The sequence below is a fragment of the Rana temporaria genome, chromosome 7 (assembly GCF_905171775.1).
Source record: "Rana temporaria chromosome 7, aRanTem1.1, whole genome shotgun sequence".
Lineage (NCBI taxonomy): Eukaryota > Metazoa > Chordata > Amphibia > Anura > Ranidae > Rana > Rana temporaria.
Genome location: NC_053495.1, coordinates 67652542 through 67667772, shown reverse-complemented (window position 1 = coordinate 67667772; position 15231 = coordinate 67652542). Strand labels below are relative to the sequence as shown.

Genomic DNA, 15231 nt, shown 5'->3' with positions numbered 1-15231 from the left:
AAGAAAAAATAGGATTTTTATAACAGCTTACCTGTAAAATCCTTTTCTTGAAGTACATCACGGGACACAGAGAAGCATAGTAATTACTATGTGGGTTATAGAGAGTACCTTCAGGTGTGGACACTGGCACGCCCTTAAGCCAAGAAGTTCCCTCCCCTATATAACCCCTCCCATACCGGGAGTACCTCAGTTTTGTAGCAAGCAATAAGTGTCCCAATACCCCAAAAAGAGGGGCGGGTGCTCTGTGTCCCGTGATGTACTTCAAGAAAAGGATTTTACAGGTAAGCTGTTATAAAAATCCTATTTTCTTTATCGTACATCACGGGACACAGAGAAGCATAGTAATTACTATGTGGGACGTCCTAAAGCAATGCTATGAGGGGAGGGAGACCCCAAGAAATAAGCCGGGCGGCATCAGACATGAGGAATCAAACTGCAGCCTGCAGCACACTGCGCCCAAAGGCGCTCTCCTCATTCTTTCTTATGTCCAATTGATAAAACTTAGTGAAAGTATGGACAGACGACCATGTCGCGGCCTTGCAGACTTGAGCCATGGAGGCTTGATGATGCACTGCCCAGGAAGTACCCACCGCTCTAGTGGAATGTGCTTTAACCTTAAACGGGGGAACCTTTCCCCTCATGCCATAGGCTTGAGTAATGACCTGCCGAATCCATTTGGAGATAGTGGACTTCGACGCTGCCTGCCCACATCTGGGACCTTCTGGCAGGAAGTTTTCCGGACCTGAGCAGTAGCCTTAAGATAGATCTTAACTGCTCTTAATACGTCTAGCGTATGTAAAGACTTCTCCCTTGCAGAACTAGGTTCTGAGAAAAAAGACGGGAGAACAAGATCCTGATTCAAATGAAATTTTGAAACAACTTTAGGTAGGAAAGCCGGGTGGGGCCGTAGGACCACTCTATCCTTATGGAATATAAGGTACGGTTCCTTACAAGACAAGGCCGCCAACTCCGAAACCCTCCTGGCGGAGATTATGGCTACCAAAAATATCACCTTCCTGGTCAGAAGGACCAAAGGAATATGAGCCAAGGGCTCAAATGGTTGTTTCTGTAAGACAGAAAGGACCAGATTCAGATCCCATGGACACAAGGGAATCTTGACTGGTGGACTAAGCCGGATCACACCTTGCAAAAAGGTTTTGATCAGGGAATGTGTAGCTAGTGGCCTTTGGAAAAAAAATCGATAAGGCCGAGATCTGGCCCTTAATGGTGCTTAGGGCCAACTTCATGTCTGTCCCTAACTGCAGAAACTCCAGAATTCTGCCAATGAGATGCCTCCGGGGATGCCAACCCCTGGTCTCGCACCAGGCCACATAAGATTTCCAAACTCGGTAATAGATAAGTCTGGATGCCGGTTTTCTGGCATTAATCAAAGTAGATGCCACCGCATTAGAGAGACCCCTTTTCTTTAAGATATGGGACTCAATAGCCAAACCGTCAAATTGAGAGACGGTAAGGAAGGATGGAATATTGGCCCCTGGGACAATAGGTCCGGCCGAAGCGGAAGGGACCACGGTTGCCCCACGGACATCCTTACAATGTCCGCGAACCAGGCCCTTCTGGGCCACGCTGGAGCCACCAGAATCACTGGTCTTCCTTCCGACTTTACCCTGCGAAGAAGACGGGGTAATAATTGCAGCGGAGGAAACGCATACATTAGGGAGAACTGGTCCCATGGGAACACCAGTGCATCCGTGCCGTAAGCAAGTGGATCCCTTGTCCGGGACAGAAAGTTGCCCACCCTTGCATTGAACCTCGATGCAAAGAGATCGACATCTGGTGTTCCCCACCTCTGACAAATGCTCTGGAAGATGTCGGGGTGAAGAGTCCATTCCCCTGGAAGCACCTGTTGGCGGCTTAGATAGTCTGCTCGCCAATTGTCTATTCCCGGAATGAACACTGCAGATATGCATGGGACATATTTCTCTGCCCAGGTCAGGATTCGATTCACCTCTCTTTGGGCTGCACGACTTCTTGTGCCCCCCTGGTGATTTATGTATGCCACGGCAGTGACATTGTCTGATTGAACCCTGACCGGAAGACCCTTCAACCTGTCTGACCAAGCTGACAGGGCTAGATAGACTGCTCGAATTTCCAGCAGATTTATGGGTAGAGACCTCTCGGAGGCTGACCATTTCCCCTGGAGAGACAAACCTCCCAGGACTGCACCCCAGCCTAGCAGACTGGCGTCCGTGGTCACAACCTGCCATGTCACGGGAACAAAGGACTTCCCCTTTAGCAGGTTCCGGGGAACCAGCCACCAACAAAGGCTCTGCCGGACTGACCGGGAGAGAGACATAGGAAGATCCAAGGCTTGAACCTTTTTGTTCCAAGCGGACAGAATGGCATGTTGAAGCTCCCTTGAGTGGAACTGCGCAAATGGAACAGCCTCGAACGAGGCTACCATCTTTCCCAGTAACCTCATACAGAGGCGAATGGGAGGCCGATGCTTTGCTTTGACTAGTTGAACTAGTTCTCTTAAAGCCTCGAACTTCCTTTGGGGCAGGAAGACCCTTTTTAGCTTTGTGTCTATGAGTAGACCCAAATATTCGAGCCTTTGCACAGGCATTAAGGCTGACTTGTCCAGGTTGAAAACCCAACCCATGGATTCCAGAAATTTTACGGTTCTGTGTACCGCTAGATAGACTACTATGGATATGCCTTGAGACCTTAGATAGGCTAACAGTGGAGCCAATACTTTCGTGAAAACACGAGGAGCGGTGGCCAGACCAAAAGGTAAGGCCACGAACTGGAAGTGGCGCTGATTTACCGCGAAGCGAAGCAGCTTCTGATGGTCGAGAAAGATAGGAACGTGCAAGTATGCGTCCTTTATATCGATGGACGCTAGTAGTTCCCCTCCTTGCAGGGAGGCCACCACTGACCTGATCGATTCCATCCGGAATGATTGGACCTTTAGGAACTTGTTTAAGGCCTTGAGGTCCAGGATGGGTCTTACATCCCCGTTTGGTTTGGGGACGGTGAAGAGATTGGAATAAAACCCCAAACCTTGTTCTTCCACTGGCAGTTCTCTGATTACCCCTTGGGATAACAGATGATCTAAGGCCAATGCTAAGGACCTTCTTTTGCCGAGGTCCTTTGGGACGTTCGAGGTTAAGAAGCGCGGTGGAGGAAATTCGCTCAACTCCAGCTTGTAGCCCCCGGAGACCGTAGAGAGGACCCACCTGTCTTGGATCCTGTCTAGCCAAGCCTCCGCAAACAGCTGAAGCCTTCCCCCCACCCGGCTGAGTGGGGGAGAACCTTCATAATGCTGACTTAGTTGCTGGCTTGGCCTGTGGCTTACGGTTCCAAGGCTTTTTGGAAGCCTGAGGCTGGCCCTGTGGCTTCCCACCTGCATTGAATCGTCCAGGAGGCCGTCGGAACTGCCTGGTACCGGAAGTACTAGGGATAGGAGAGGAGGATCTCTTAAAGGAGGGGGAACCCCTAAACCTTTTCTTTACTGGCAACAGTGTACTTTTGCCACTGGAAATTTTCTGAATATAAGCATCCAGATCTTCCCCAAACAAACGCTCTCCATGAAAGGGAAACCCCGCCAGTAATTTTTTACACGGGGCTTCAGCAGACCAGTTCTTCAGCCAGAGTAACCTGCGCATATGAACTAGCGAGAGAGTGAGACGTGAGGACTGCTGAATGGAGTCCTTAATAGCATCTATGGCAAAACATAATGCTCTGGGAAATTCAGCCAAATTCTGGGCCTGTTGTGCCGGCAATTCCTTTAAGACCCCTTTAAACTGGTCTTTCAAGGCCTGGCAAATCCCAATAGCTGCAATTGCAGGCTGGGTTATTCCTCTCGCCGAAGCAAAAGAGGTTTTTAATAAAGTCTCTAATCTCTTGTCTGTCGGATCTTTGAATACCAGAACGTTGTCTACTGGACAGGTCAAAGATTTGTTTACGCAGGACACAGCTGCGTCAACCTTGGGGATGCCCCATTTTTTAGTGAATTGTTCCTCCATGGGGTATAAAACCGAAAACTTCTTAGGAGGAAGAAAATATCTATCTGGATGTTCCCAATCCTTGTAGATAAGCCCTTCCAGCAGGGGGTGAACCGGGAAGGAATAATTAGCTTGAGGAGCTTTTAAGGAGCCTAAAGACGAGACTGCACTTGAAGCTGGCTCTGAAAGTGGCAACTTGAAGGCCGAACGGACCATCTCAGTGAGGGACTGGACCAACAATTTTTCGGATTGCGACGCCGAAAAGGGTTCTCCCAAAGTGGAATCCTCAGAGTCCACTACTTCCAGCTGACCTTCTGCCAGATCTCCAGAGGGTAAATCAACCTCTTCTGAGGATGCATGCCCCAAATCGAGGGACTCCTCAGAGGGAGAGGGGGACCTTGTGCGTTTTTCCCTTGAGAGAGAGGATGCAATCAAGGTCGCTAATCTCTGCTCCAGACCCCCCATAGCTGAGGCCAGAGCCTCCTGTGTCACAAAAACTGGAGCAGGTGGGACAAGGGCAGAACAGGCATCTGACAGCCCTGATGGTTCACCCTGGGCCTCCTTCAATTTTTCAGGAGAGGAAGCAGCCGCAGGAGCATGCCCGAGATCCTCTGAGCCAGATGGCGATCCCTTTGCTTTTTTGCTTCTAGTCCCTGAGCCTTTAGCCATGATAAAGCTGAGGTACTCACAATAGTTGCAACTACTTGCGAACCTATAGACCAGCACTGACGCTGCTATTTGATGGTTGGCAAGGTGCAGAGCCCACTATGCGCCTTAAGCAGATGTCACTGTCCACCACCAGTACTAAATACTGAAAGTATGTGCACAAGATCTCTGTGTCCACCGTCAGCCAGAACCAGTTAGGTGGACTGGAGCATATAAGGACTAGGTGTAATCACCTAACCTGCTCTGTCCTGTAATCTCAAGTCTCATAGAGAACAGCTGAGATAGACCCCCTGCGCGCGCCGCTGTTAGGCGTGCACCACGAGGCTACGCGCGCACACGTAGCCGCACGCGCGCACATGTCGTCACACGCATCTCACGGAGCACGCCGGGCACGCATTCGTGCGCACTGAAGCAGCGTACAAAAAATTCATTTGTGCGCGCGCGTGCGCCTAAGACAAATCAATGTCGCGCGCGCATGACGCTACGCGCTCATGCATGAGGATGGAACACCACAGCTCCATGTGAGGACCAGGTAAGCCAAGTGAAGCCAAACATTTTGGACAACTTTTTTCTGCTTTAACCTGCACAGGAGGGGCTAACTACCTGACTAGAGATACCCCTCCTCCCCACAACACACAGGACCATATAGGAGAAGCACAGACAGATAGCTTTAGGCAAACATAATGGCTCAAATAAAGGAAGGTTACTCCTAGGACCAAGTCCTGAAGCACCTTCACTTACCTGATCCAACGCTGCAGGACTCTGCAAAAACAGACAGTCCAATCTTCACCCATCACGGAGAGCAGCGTCTATAGACCTTCAGGGACCGGGGTCCATGGACAGGAACACCACACCCCTGGACCCATATCGCACCCTGTCAGTAAACTTTTGGTATTAGGAAATTGACCAAAGTACTGAATAACCAGGATCCAGCTCTCAAAGAGAAGCATTACAGGCCAAACCCCGTTCTTCTTAACCGGGGCCCGGGTACCGTCCACTTTGGCTCAGAAGCACTTTGGACGGATCCGGATTTCATGGAGGCTTTTTACATCCAATATGGATCCCTCCAGTGGAGCTCCTTGGAGCACATGTTCACTCGTGACCAACACCTTAGACACTGGCAAAAAACTGAGGTACTCCCGGTATGGGAGGGGTTATATAGGGGAGGGAACTTCTTGCCTTAAGGGCGTGCCAGTGTCCACACCTGAAGGTACTCTCTATAACCCACATAGTAATTACTATGCTTCTCTGTGTCCCGTGATGTACGATAAAGAAATAAGTATTTGATCCCTTACAAACCAACAATAATTCTGTCTCCAAAAGACCAAATACAGCATGTGCTCATGTGGTACACAGATTAGTCTTGTCAATTTAAGAAGGCGCTCCAAACGACAACTCGTTATGTGTATAAAAGACACCTGTCCACAGAATCTCTTTAGATTCAAACCCACCATCATGCACAAGACCAAAGAGCTGTCAGGGACAAGATTGTAGACCCTGGAATGGGCTACAAGACCATTAGCAAGAAGCTTGGTGAGACAGAGACAACTGTTGGAGTGATCGTTCGCAAATGGAAGAAATACAAAATAACTAATCAATCGCCCTTGATCAGGAGCTCCATGCAAGATTTTGCCTCATGGGGTAAGGATGATCATGAGAAAAGTGAGGGATCGGCCCAGAACTACACAGGACCCTCCGAAGTTTGCCAATGAACATCTAAATTATTCAGAGGATTGGGAGAAAGTGCTGTGGTGAGAGGAGATTAAAATTGAGCTCTTTGTCACTAACTTAACTTGCCGTGTTTTGAGAAAGAAAAATTCTGACTATGGCCCTAAGAACACCCTACAGTCAAGCACAGAGGCGGAAACATGCTTTGGGGTTGTTACTCTGCTAAATGTACAGGCTGTATTTGAGCATTAAATGGCTAGTAGACCATGTATTGTAACATCTTGGATGAGAACCTTCTTCCCTCAGCAAAGGCAACAAAGGAGTGGCTCAAGAAGAAGCACATTAAAGATCATGATTGGCCTAGTCAATCTCCAAACACTAATCCTATAGAAAATGTATAAAGGGAGCGGAAACTTGCAAAGTGACAGCCAAGGAACGTAAAGAAGAGTGGGCCAAAATCCTTCCTGAGATCTGTGAAAACCATATCATGTGCAATATACTGTATATCTATGTTTACAAAAGATAATCATATTTTTGCTGTTCGTAGGATAGAAGCATGTACTGCAAATCGAGTTTTGCAAAAACAGGGCTAAATCTTTATCTGGCTGGACTCCTGCAGTGAATCTTTTGGTGTATATATTTGTTAAGCAACAAGTAAATGCTTCTTACCAATTCCAGGATGTTCTGCTATAATGCTGCTTCGATACTCTTTAGAGAAAACTTGATATGCAGACATATTTTTCTTCTTGGGCTAATGAGTAAAAAAAATATATATTATCGTGAGCAGTTTAGAAACGACAACAGTACTTCATGGCAACATTAGGGCTTCATGCACACAGGGCGTTTAGCAGAGATGTTTTTTTCTTTTTGGTGAGGAGGCCGCCGCTGCATGCTTAACAACGGATGAAACATCAGCTGTCAGATGGCTTCCCCGCTGACAGCTGAATGAAAAAAAAAAAAAAAAAAAAAAACCATTGCCGCCAATACAAAAATGGGAGGGTGCTCAACATGGGAGGGTTCTTTGGGGTGGGGCTGGGAGGAGGTGGAATCCTTATGGGTAGAGCTACAAAAGGGAGGAAACCAAGGGTAAAGTAATACAGGGAGTATGGTATAGGCCCCCAAACCAGAGGGACGGAGGCGAAGGCAGCCCTCCTATCACGATTTAGATTAGCGGCAAGAATGGGAAGTGCCATTATAGTGGGGATTTTAACCCTAAAGCATGTACAAGTGAATGTGAAAGATGACATTACTAAGGGAGCAAGGGAAGAGGTGGAATCCTTATGGGTAGAGCTACAAAGGGAGGAAATCAAGGGGAAAGTAATACAGGGAGTATGCTATACGCCCCCTAACCAGACGGAGGAGGCCCTCCTATCACGATTTGGATTAGCGGCAAGAAAGGGAAGTGCCATTATAGTGGGGATTTTAATTATCCAAACATAGACTGGGTGGAAGGAACCACACATTCAGTTCCTAAATGTATTGCAGGACAATTTGTTTGGGTCAGATGGTAAATGCACCAACTAGAAATAAAGCGTTACTAGACCTATTGATTGCTAACAATACAGACCTGATCACGGATGTACAAATATGGGGCAATTTCGCAGTGATCACAGGTCAATTAGTTTTAGTATAAATCACACAAATAGGAAACATAAGGAGAATACAAAGACACTGAATTTCAAAAGAGCCAACTTCCCTAAACTACTATCCTTGCTAGAGGATAATAATTGGGATAAAATCTTAGGAACAAAGAACATGGAGGGAAAAGCTTTAAGAGCATATTAAAAAAGGGCATTAGCCAGTGCATCCCAATGGGAAATAAATTTAAAAGGGCTAATAAATAGACACGTGCAATTCGTTTAGTTCCGAATTTGTTTAACAAATTTTGACAAGATTCGAAAAATCAGAAATGAGAAAATCTGAAAATCTGGATTTCCGAATTTCCAAAAAAAAAGCACTGATGATCAGTGGCCTGAGTTTCAGTGAAAATGTGTGCTGTCAGAATTACCTGTTAACTGTGAAAGTGCATGAGGAAAGGAATGCTGATAATCAGCTAGTTTGTTTACATGTGATCAGCTGTATTTGGACACAGCTGATCATATAGTAAAGAGCCATTGTGATTGGCCTTTTACCACAATCTGTGATTAGCTGTGTCCAAAGGACACAGCGATCACAGAGCCAGCTGTATGCACTCCCCAGGGGGCGTGGTTCTGGGAGACATCCATGGACACCCTCCCAGAACTGGATTACTGCGCTATAGCCATCTCTTGGCTATATCGTGGTTGGAAAAAGCATTTTCGGCTTGTGGTGTTTAGATACTGTTAATTTTGGCTTTAAAGCGGTTGAATAGTCCCCAAATTATTTTATTTATTTTTTGCCACCTGTAAGGCAAAAGGCATAATGAGCTAGTATGCACTGCATACTAGCTCATTATGAAATAATTACCTTAGAATAAGGTGTCGGTAACTCACCTGGTCCACGCTGAGGTAGCTGTCATGTTGCCTCGGCGTGTCTTCCGAGTATCGCGGCTCCAGCGCTGTGAGTGGCTGGAGCCACGATGTCGTCACTCCCGCGCACGCGTGTGGGAAACTTCTTTCCAGCAAGGTCCATCGTCTGACGGTCCATCAGCCGAGAATCCCCTGTGGGCATGCACCGGTGCAGTCAGCGGCTCACTGCAAGGGGAATATCTCCTAAAGCGTAAAGGTTTAGGAGATTTTTTTTTTTACCTACAGGCAAGCCTTATTATAGGCTTACCTGTAGGTCAAAGTGTAAAAATACTATACAACCACTTTAACAAAGAGCAATTAATGCAAATACTGTTATTAAAATTAGGCGTGTAGCTGGATGTCCATGCAGGGCCCAAAAATGAATAGCAACAATCAGGTGATTCAAGAGGGTATAAGGTTAATGATTTTCTTTCTTTACCTTTTCTACCTCTTCTTTCTTCTTTTTCTTTTCTGTTGTTCCTTCAGGAAGAGGCAAGACAACAGGTGTTGGCAGAAGTACTGTGGCTGGTGGACTTGGTAATGGTGGAGGAGAGGATGTTGTAGCTGGTGATGAGGAGAGTACAGAAGATGCCATGAGTTTCGGGCTTTCTAATCCATGTTCCTTCTTGCTCTTGTTGTGTTTCCTATGTTTGTCTTCCTTGTGTTTATCCTTTTTCTTTTTACTCTTTTTTGATTTCTTTTTCTTCTTCATTTCCCCAAGGGAATCATCAATCACAAGATCTCCAGCCTCAACGTCCCCTCCAGAAGAAGAAGCTGTATCTGGAGTGCCACCATGCCGTGGTGTGTGCGTTTCTTTTTTGTGTTTCTTGTGACTGCTCTTCTCAGTTTCATCTTTAGATTTCTTGCTGCTCTTTTTAGAAGAACTTTTGTCACTATTTACTGGATTCTCCTGTGTTAGCAGTGGCTGTTCGCTAGTCTTTTCTTTGGGAGAAATAACTAGTTTCATCTTTAGACCTTCAGGCTCACGTAAAGTTAGAGGCTTGGGCTTTTTTGATTTGTGGGAGAGATCCTCAGGAGTGTCTTCTTTGCCCTTTTTCCGATGTTCTTTACGGGTTACTTGGGCTGGAGACTGAAACCCAACAGGGGAAGCCAGTGTCTTTTCAGCTTTTTTAGAAGAGTGTTTGCTTGAAGAAACTACAGGGGAGGAAATGGAGTTGAGAAGATCCATAGCTGTATCCGAGGATGGAGAAGAGCTGGGATGAGAATGCTTTTTCTTCTTCTTCACATCTGAAGAAGATAATTCTGGAGTTAAAACAGAGAAGGACATATGTAAGCAGAATTCTATCGGAAAGATGGAGAGAGACTTATGCAAACATGGAAAAACAACACTACTGCAAAATAAAAAAGGTAGAAACTTTGTTAGAATGCACAGGGGATAAAATCAAATTGTTAAGTCACGCAAAATATTGTTTTAAAACGGGAGGATTTGTTCAAATCACTAAATACAATTTATTAACACTTTACATTACAATAGGAAAATCAGACAATATTTATTTTAGCATGTGACTACGTTTACTGGCCCCCTTGATGACAGCTCGCTGACTGACAGCACGGTTTACAACAGGGAAAACAGAGCTTGTTTCTTTCAAACCAGTTAAGTTAAAATATATTTAACCACCTCAATACTGGGCACTTTCACCCCCTTCCTGCCAAGGCCATTTTTCAGCTTTCAGCGCTGTCACACTTTAAATGACAATTGCGCGGTCATGCAACACTGTACCCAAATGAAATGTTTATGATTTTTTTCCCCCCACAAATAAAGCTTTCTTTTGGTGGTATTTTATCACCTATGCGATATTTATTTTGTGTGTTATAAACAAAAGAATAGCGACGATTTTGAAAAAAAAATAATATCCCTCAAAAATATATATAAAAAACAAATTTATCCTCAGTTTTGGCCATTACGTATTCTTCTACATATTTTCGGTAACAAAAAATAATCGCAATAAGTGTATATTGATTGGTTTGCGCAAAAGTTATAGTGGCTACAAAATAGGGGATAGATTTATAGCATTTTTTTTTTACTAGTAATGGTGGCAATTTTTATCGTGACTGCAATATTGTGGCTGACACATGGGACACTATTTTGGGACCATTCACATTTATACAGCGAACAGTGCTATAAATATGCACCCATTACTGTATAAATGTGACTGGCAGGGAAGGGGTTAACACTAGGGGTTAAATGTGTACACTAGTACGTGATTCTAACTGTAGGCGGAGGGGACCGATCAGTGTCCCTATGTACAAGGGACAAACCATCGGTCTTCTCTCCCTGACAGGATGTGGATCTCTATGTTTACACACAGAGATCCACGGTCCTGCTTAGTTACTGGGCAATCACGGCCGCCGGGCACGTGCATCGGGTTCCCAGTGACGCGGCGCGCACGCCCCCTAGTGGCTCGGGAAAGCGAGGACATCATATGACGTCCTCCCAGAATGAGAGGCTTATCGTCCCGCCGTCATTTGACAGCAGGCGGTAGCCAAGTGGTTAAGGGGGTTGTAAAAGTAAAAAAAAAAAAAGATCCCTAAATAGCTTCCTTTACCTTAGTGCAGTCCTCCTTCACTTACCTCATCCTTCGATTTTGCTTTTAAATGCCCTTATTTCTTCTGAGAAATCCTCACTTCCTGTTCTTCTGTCTATAACTAAACACAGTAATGCGACACTTTCTCCCTGGTGTGGAGAAAGCCTCTTGAGGGGGGAGGGGGCGAGCAGGAGGGTCAGGACACCATCTACTTTGCAGATAAAGAAAGGAGCTGTGTGTTAGTGGGCGTCCTGACACTCCTGCTCGCCCCCTCAAGAGGCTTTCTCCACAGGGAGAAAGCCTTGCATTACTGTGTTTAGTTACAGACAGAAGAAATAAGGACATTTAAAAGCAAAATCGAAGGATGAGGTAAGTGAAGGAGGACTGCACTAAGGTAAAGAAAGCTATTTAGGGAAAAACAAAAATTACCTTTACAATCCCTTTAAGGGGTCGGATTTACCACACAGATCCAACTTTTATAAAATGCTTCCATGCATGCCTGGCCACTAAAGATATGGGGACAAAAAAAAGAATAATGCCCCGTACACACGATCAAAAATTTCAACAGCAAAAGTCTGATGTGAGCTTTTGAACGGAAATTCCGACCGTGTGTATGCTCCATCAGACTTTTGCTGTCAGGATTTTCCGCCAACAAAAGATTCAGAGCTGGTTCTCAAAATTTTCAGACGGAAAAAAATCCTATTGGAAAATCTGATCGTCTGTGCAATTCTGACACGCAAAATTCAGACGCATGCTCGGAAACAATTCGACGTATGCTCGGAAGCATTGAACTTCATTTTATCGTCTCGTCGTAGTGTTGTATGTCACTGCGTTCTTGACGGTCGAAAGTTCAAGAGAAATTTTATGTGACCGTGTGCACTAGCACTCTAAAAGATCTCATGACAACCGTGACCCCATTCCAATAGTCCTTCTTCAAAAAACCAACAATGCAGAGGATGGCGAGTCTCACATTCTACCATGGCACACAGTGAAGTGGGTTATTTAGCAATGCACTTTTCTAGTCCCCATGGTGGCAGGATATGTATAGACGATGTAGGAGAGATATTGGCTAGTTAGAATCACATTAGGCTGTTATACTATTGCTGCAGATACACACCTGGATAATACGTGTCATCGGAGGAATGCTTCTTTTTCTTTTTATGAGATTCTGTTGCCAAAGGCGTAATTTCGATGTCCTACAAACATAAGTATAGTACTATATGATTATTTTGGATTCCTATTGTACATACTTAAAATACTAATACTGCATATTATATACAATAAATTTGGCCTTTCTTGACAAAAAATACGTGGAAACGAACGTGAGGAAAATCATTAATATAGCCAAAAGTAAGAAACTACATTGACAAAAATACAGGAAGCACTCTGTAGTATAAGAAACAAATGTCTTAAAATTGATGAAGTAGATAAAATAAAAAGTAAAAGTAATAGATAACTCAACAGATGCAAGACTAATCTTGAGGCAGGTATAAACATACACCAATTTAATGTACATAACATTTTCTCCCAATGTCAATGACTTTGATATTAAAACAAAAAAACATGAGGACCTTGCAGGCCCACAGGATGGGCATGTGCTGTTGCTGCAGAGGTGGGGAAGGAGCACGACCGTGGAGTCAGACTGAGCGGTTGAGGGAGGCTCCAGGCGGACGAGCTGCAGCCAGCGGCGTGAGAGGTCGGGACATGCGGCAGAGGTGAAAGCCCACTGTACCCCCAGAACATCACCAAGACAGCGGGTGCTCGAATTCGGCAGCCGGCTTGATGGAGGAGGAGGAGGGACGGCAGCCCTGAGCACAGGAGAGAACACAGAGCAACACACCCCCTCCTGCACCCCCCCACCCCTCGAGACTTGCAAGGATCATGCAGGGGGAGAGGTGAGCAGACAGTTATGAGCTTTGTATGCGATCAGCCTATGCAAGTAATTTGTCTATGTCATGCCAAGCAGACTGAAATTCTGTTGAAGGTGAAACCCCTGTACTTGCACTTTGTAAACCTGGTTAAATGTGGAAATCCGGTATACGTATCCTTCTGCCTGCCCCAGTGTGACCCCCTAATGGAAGTACCTATAGGGGAACAGGAAAATGGCCTGTGAATAGCAAGAACTATTTTTATATAAAGTTATGCTTGCAATTTGCTGATGAGTTGGTAATTGACAGTGAAACCCTGTTGAATGTTAAAATTTTGCACCCTGAACTTGCTTTTGCAAACCCTGAAAACGCTGCAAAAAGCTGACAAAAAAAATTAAAACAAAACACATATACAACAGCAACAGTTTTAAATAAATATAAAAAAAAAAAAACACAAGGTTTGCTGAAACGGGTAATTTTCTAAACAAATTAAATAAATAAAAATAATCAAAATGCTGGAGTAAAACAGGAGGTTGATTTACTAAAACTGGAAAGTGTCAAATCTTTGTGCAGCTGAACGTAGAAGCGGATTGGCACCATGCACAGCAGCACCAGATTTTGCACTGTTTTAGTAAACCAGTGGCAAGAATTTGCGGTTTTCTGTGTCTGGAATGATAGGCAAATAGCGGCGGCTGCACAGCCTATTCAAAATAGACAACTTGAAGGCAGCCATCACTGTTCACATGAAGCCACACATCGAGTGGTTACCTTTGGTTAGGGATGGGCGCCAAACCTGAATGCATCTAACTGCAGCATTTCCAATCCAACACTTTCTGAAGTCTATACCAGATCAATTGTAACTTTCCAGACCTCTTTCCCCTTTTCAATGCCATGACATTACAAACACGCCTGATCCACCCTCCCTGTTATTTAAGATTCTCACTACAACTCTTGAAGAATAGCCCCATACATACAGAAGTGGCAATCTGAACTCCACATCTCACTTACACAAAGCCAAATTTAGCGGGACATCATGTTAGTGCACAGGTCTTCCATAGCCAATAGACTTTAAAGCAGTAGCATTACCTTTAAGCAAGTCTATAATAATAATAATAATAAATCTTCTAAACTTGCACGGTTTAGGAGATATTCACAATTTCTTTAGCCTGTGATGTCACTGGTGCATACGCACTGCACTCTGAATTGAGAACACACTGAATGTGCCGTCAATCCAAAGCAATGTGCTGTGGCTCTCATTTTCATACCATTCAAATGGCTGGAGCCTGTGAACCCAGAAGGAAGATTAGAAGAAGATCAAAGCTCTGGATGGATCCCTTTTACAGGCAAGTCTGTCATAATGTGCTGCATACTAGCACATTATTCCATTACCTTGGAGGGGGAGAATTTTTTTTTCTTTAAAAAAATACTTTACTACCGCTTTACGAACAAGGTTATAAATTGTTAACAAGGTGGTGCTAGACCTTATACCTTCTACACAAAATTATTTCATGGGTCTCAGATACTTGCTGGAGATTTCAGCCTGCATTAGGAACACTACTACATACTTTTAGGAGTTGCCCTTTGCAAGACTAAAGTGGGGTACACAAGAAACATTCTGTACAAGCTTGATCATTTTGATTTTCGCATAGTGTGTACACTATGTTCACTATGCTCTATAATGTGTATGCTCTTCATAATTCTCCAGTTTGGATTACACGGGTTCCCAAAAACACGATTCCCTTTTCAGGGATCCTATTTAGAAGCAAAAGTGGCCCCAAACTATATTGGAAATACTGCAATACTACTTCTCAAGGATAGAGGTGGTATGGCAGTCTCTAATGCCAAATTAAATGTTATTGTTGCCCAACTTCAACACTTAGGCCTCGTACACACGACCGAACATGTCTGCTGAAACTGGCCTGCGGACATGTCCGACCGTGTGTAGGGCCTACCGGACCAGATTCCTGGCCGAGCGGACAGGTTTCCAGCGGACAAAAGTTTCTTAGCATGCTAAGAAACGTGTCCGCTG

The 15231-nt window shown here is 44.8% G+C and overlaps 1 protein-coding gene across 5 annotated transcripts in view; it reads right to left on the bottom strand.

Moving 5' to 3' along the window:
• HMGXB4 (HMG-box containing 4) overlaps positions 1 to 15231 on the bottom strand; it is a 74145-nt gene that overhangs the window by 51848 nt on the left and 7066 nt on the right. For 4 of the 5 annotated variants that reach the window (XM_040359556.1, XM_040359553.1, XM_040359555.1 and 1 more), the window contains 3 exons: positions 12452 to 12530; positions 9228 to 10051; positions 6972 to 7053 (listed from right to left, as the gene is read on the bottom strand). In XM_040359556.1, coding sequence (XP_040215490.1) covers positions 6972 to 7053; positions 9228 to 10051; positions 12452 to 12530 — 985 coding nt within the window. The remainder of the gene's footprint in view (positions 1 to 6971; positions 7054 to 9227; positions 10052 to 12451; positions 12531 to 15231) is intronic. The other variant, XM_040359554.1, reaches the window with a different exon arrangement.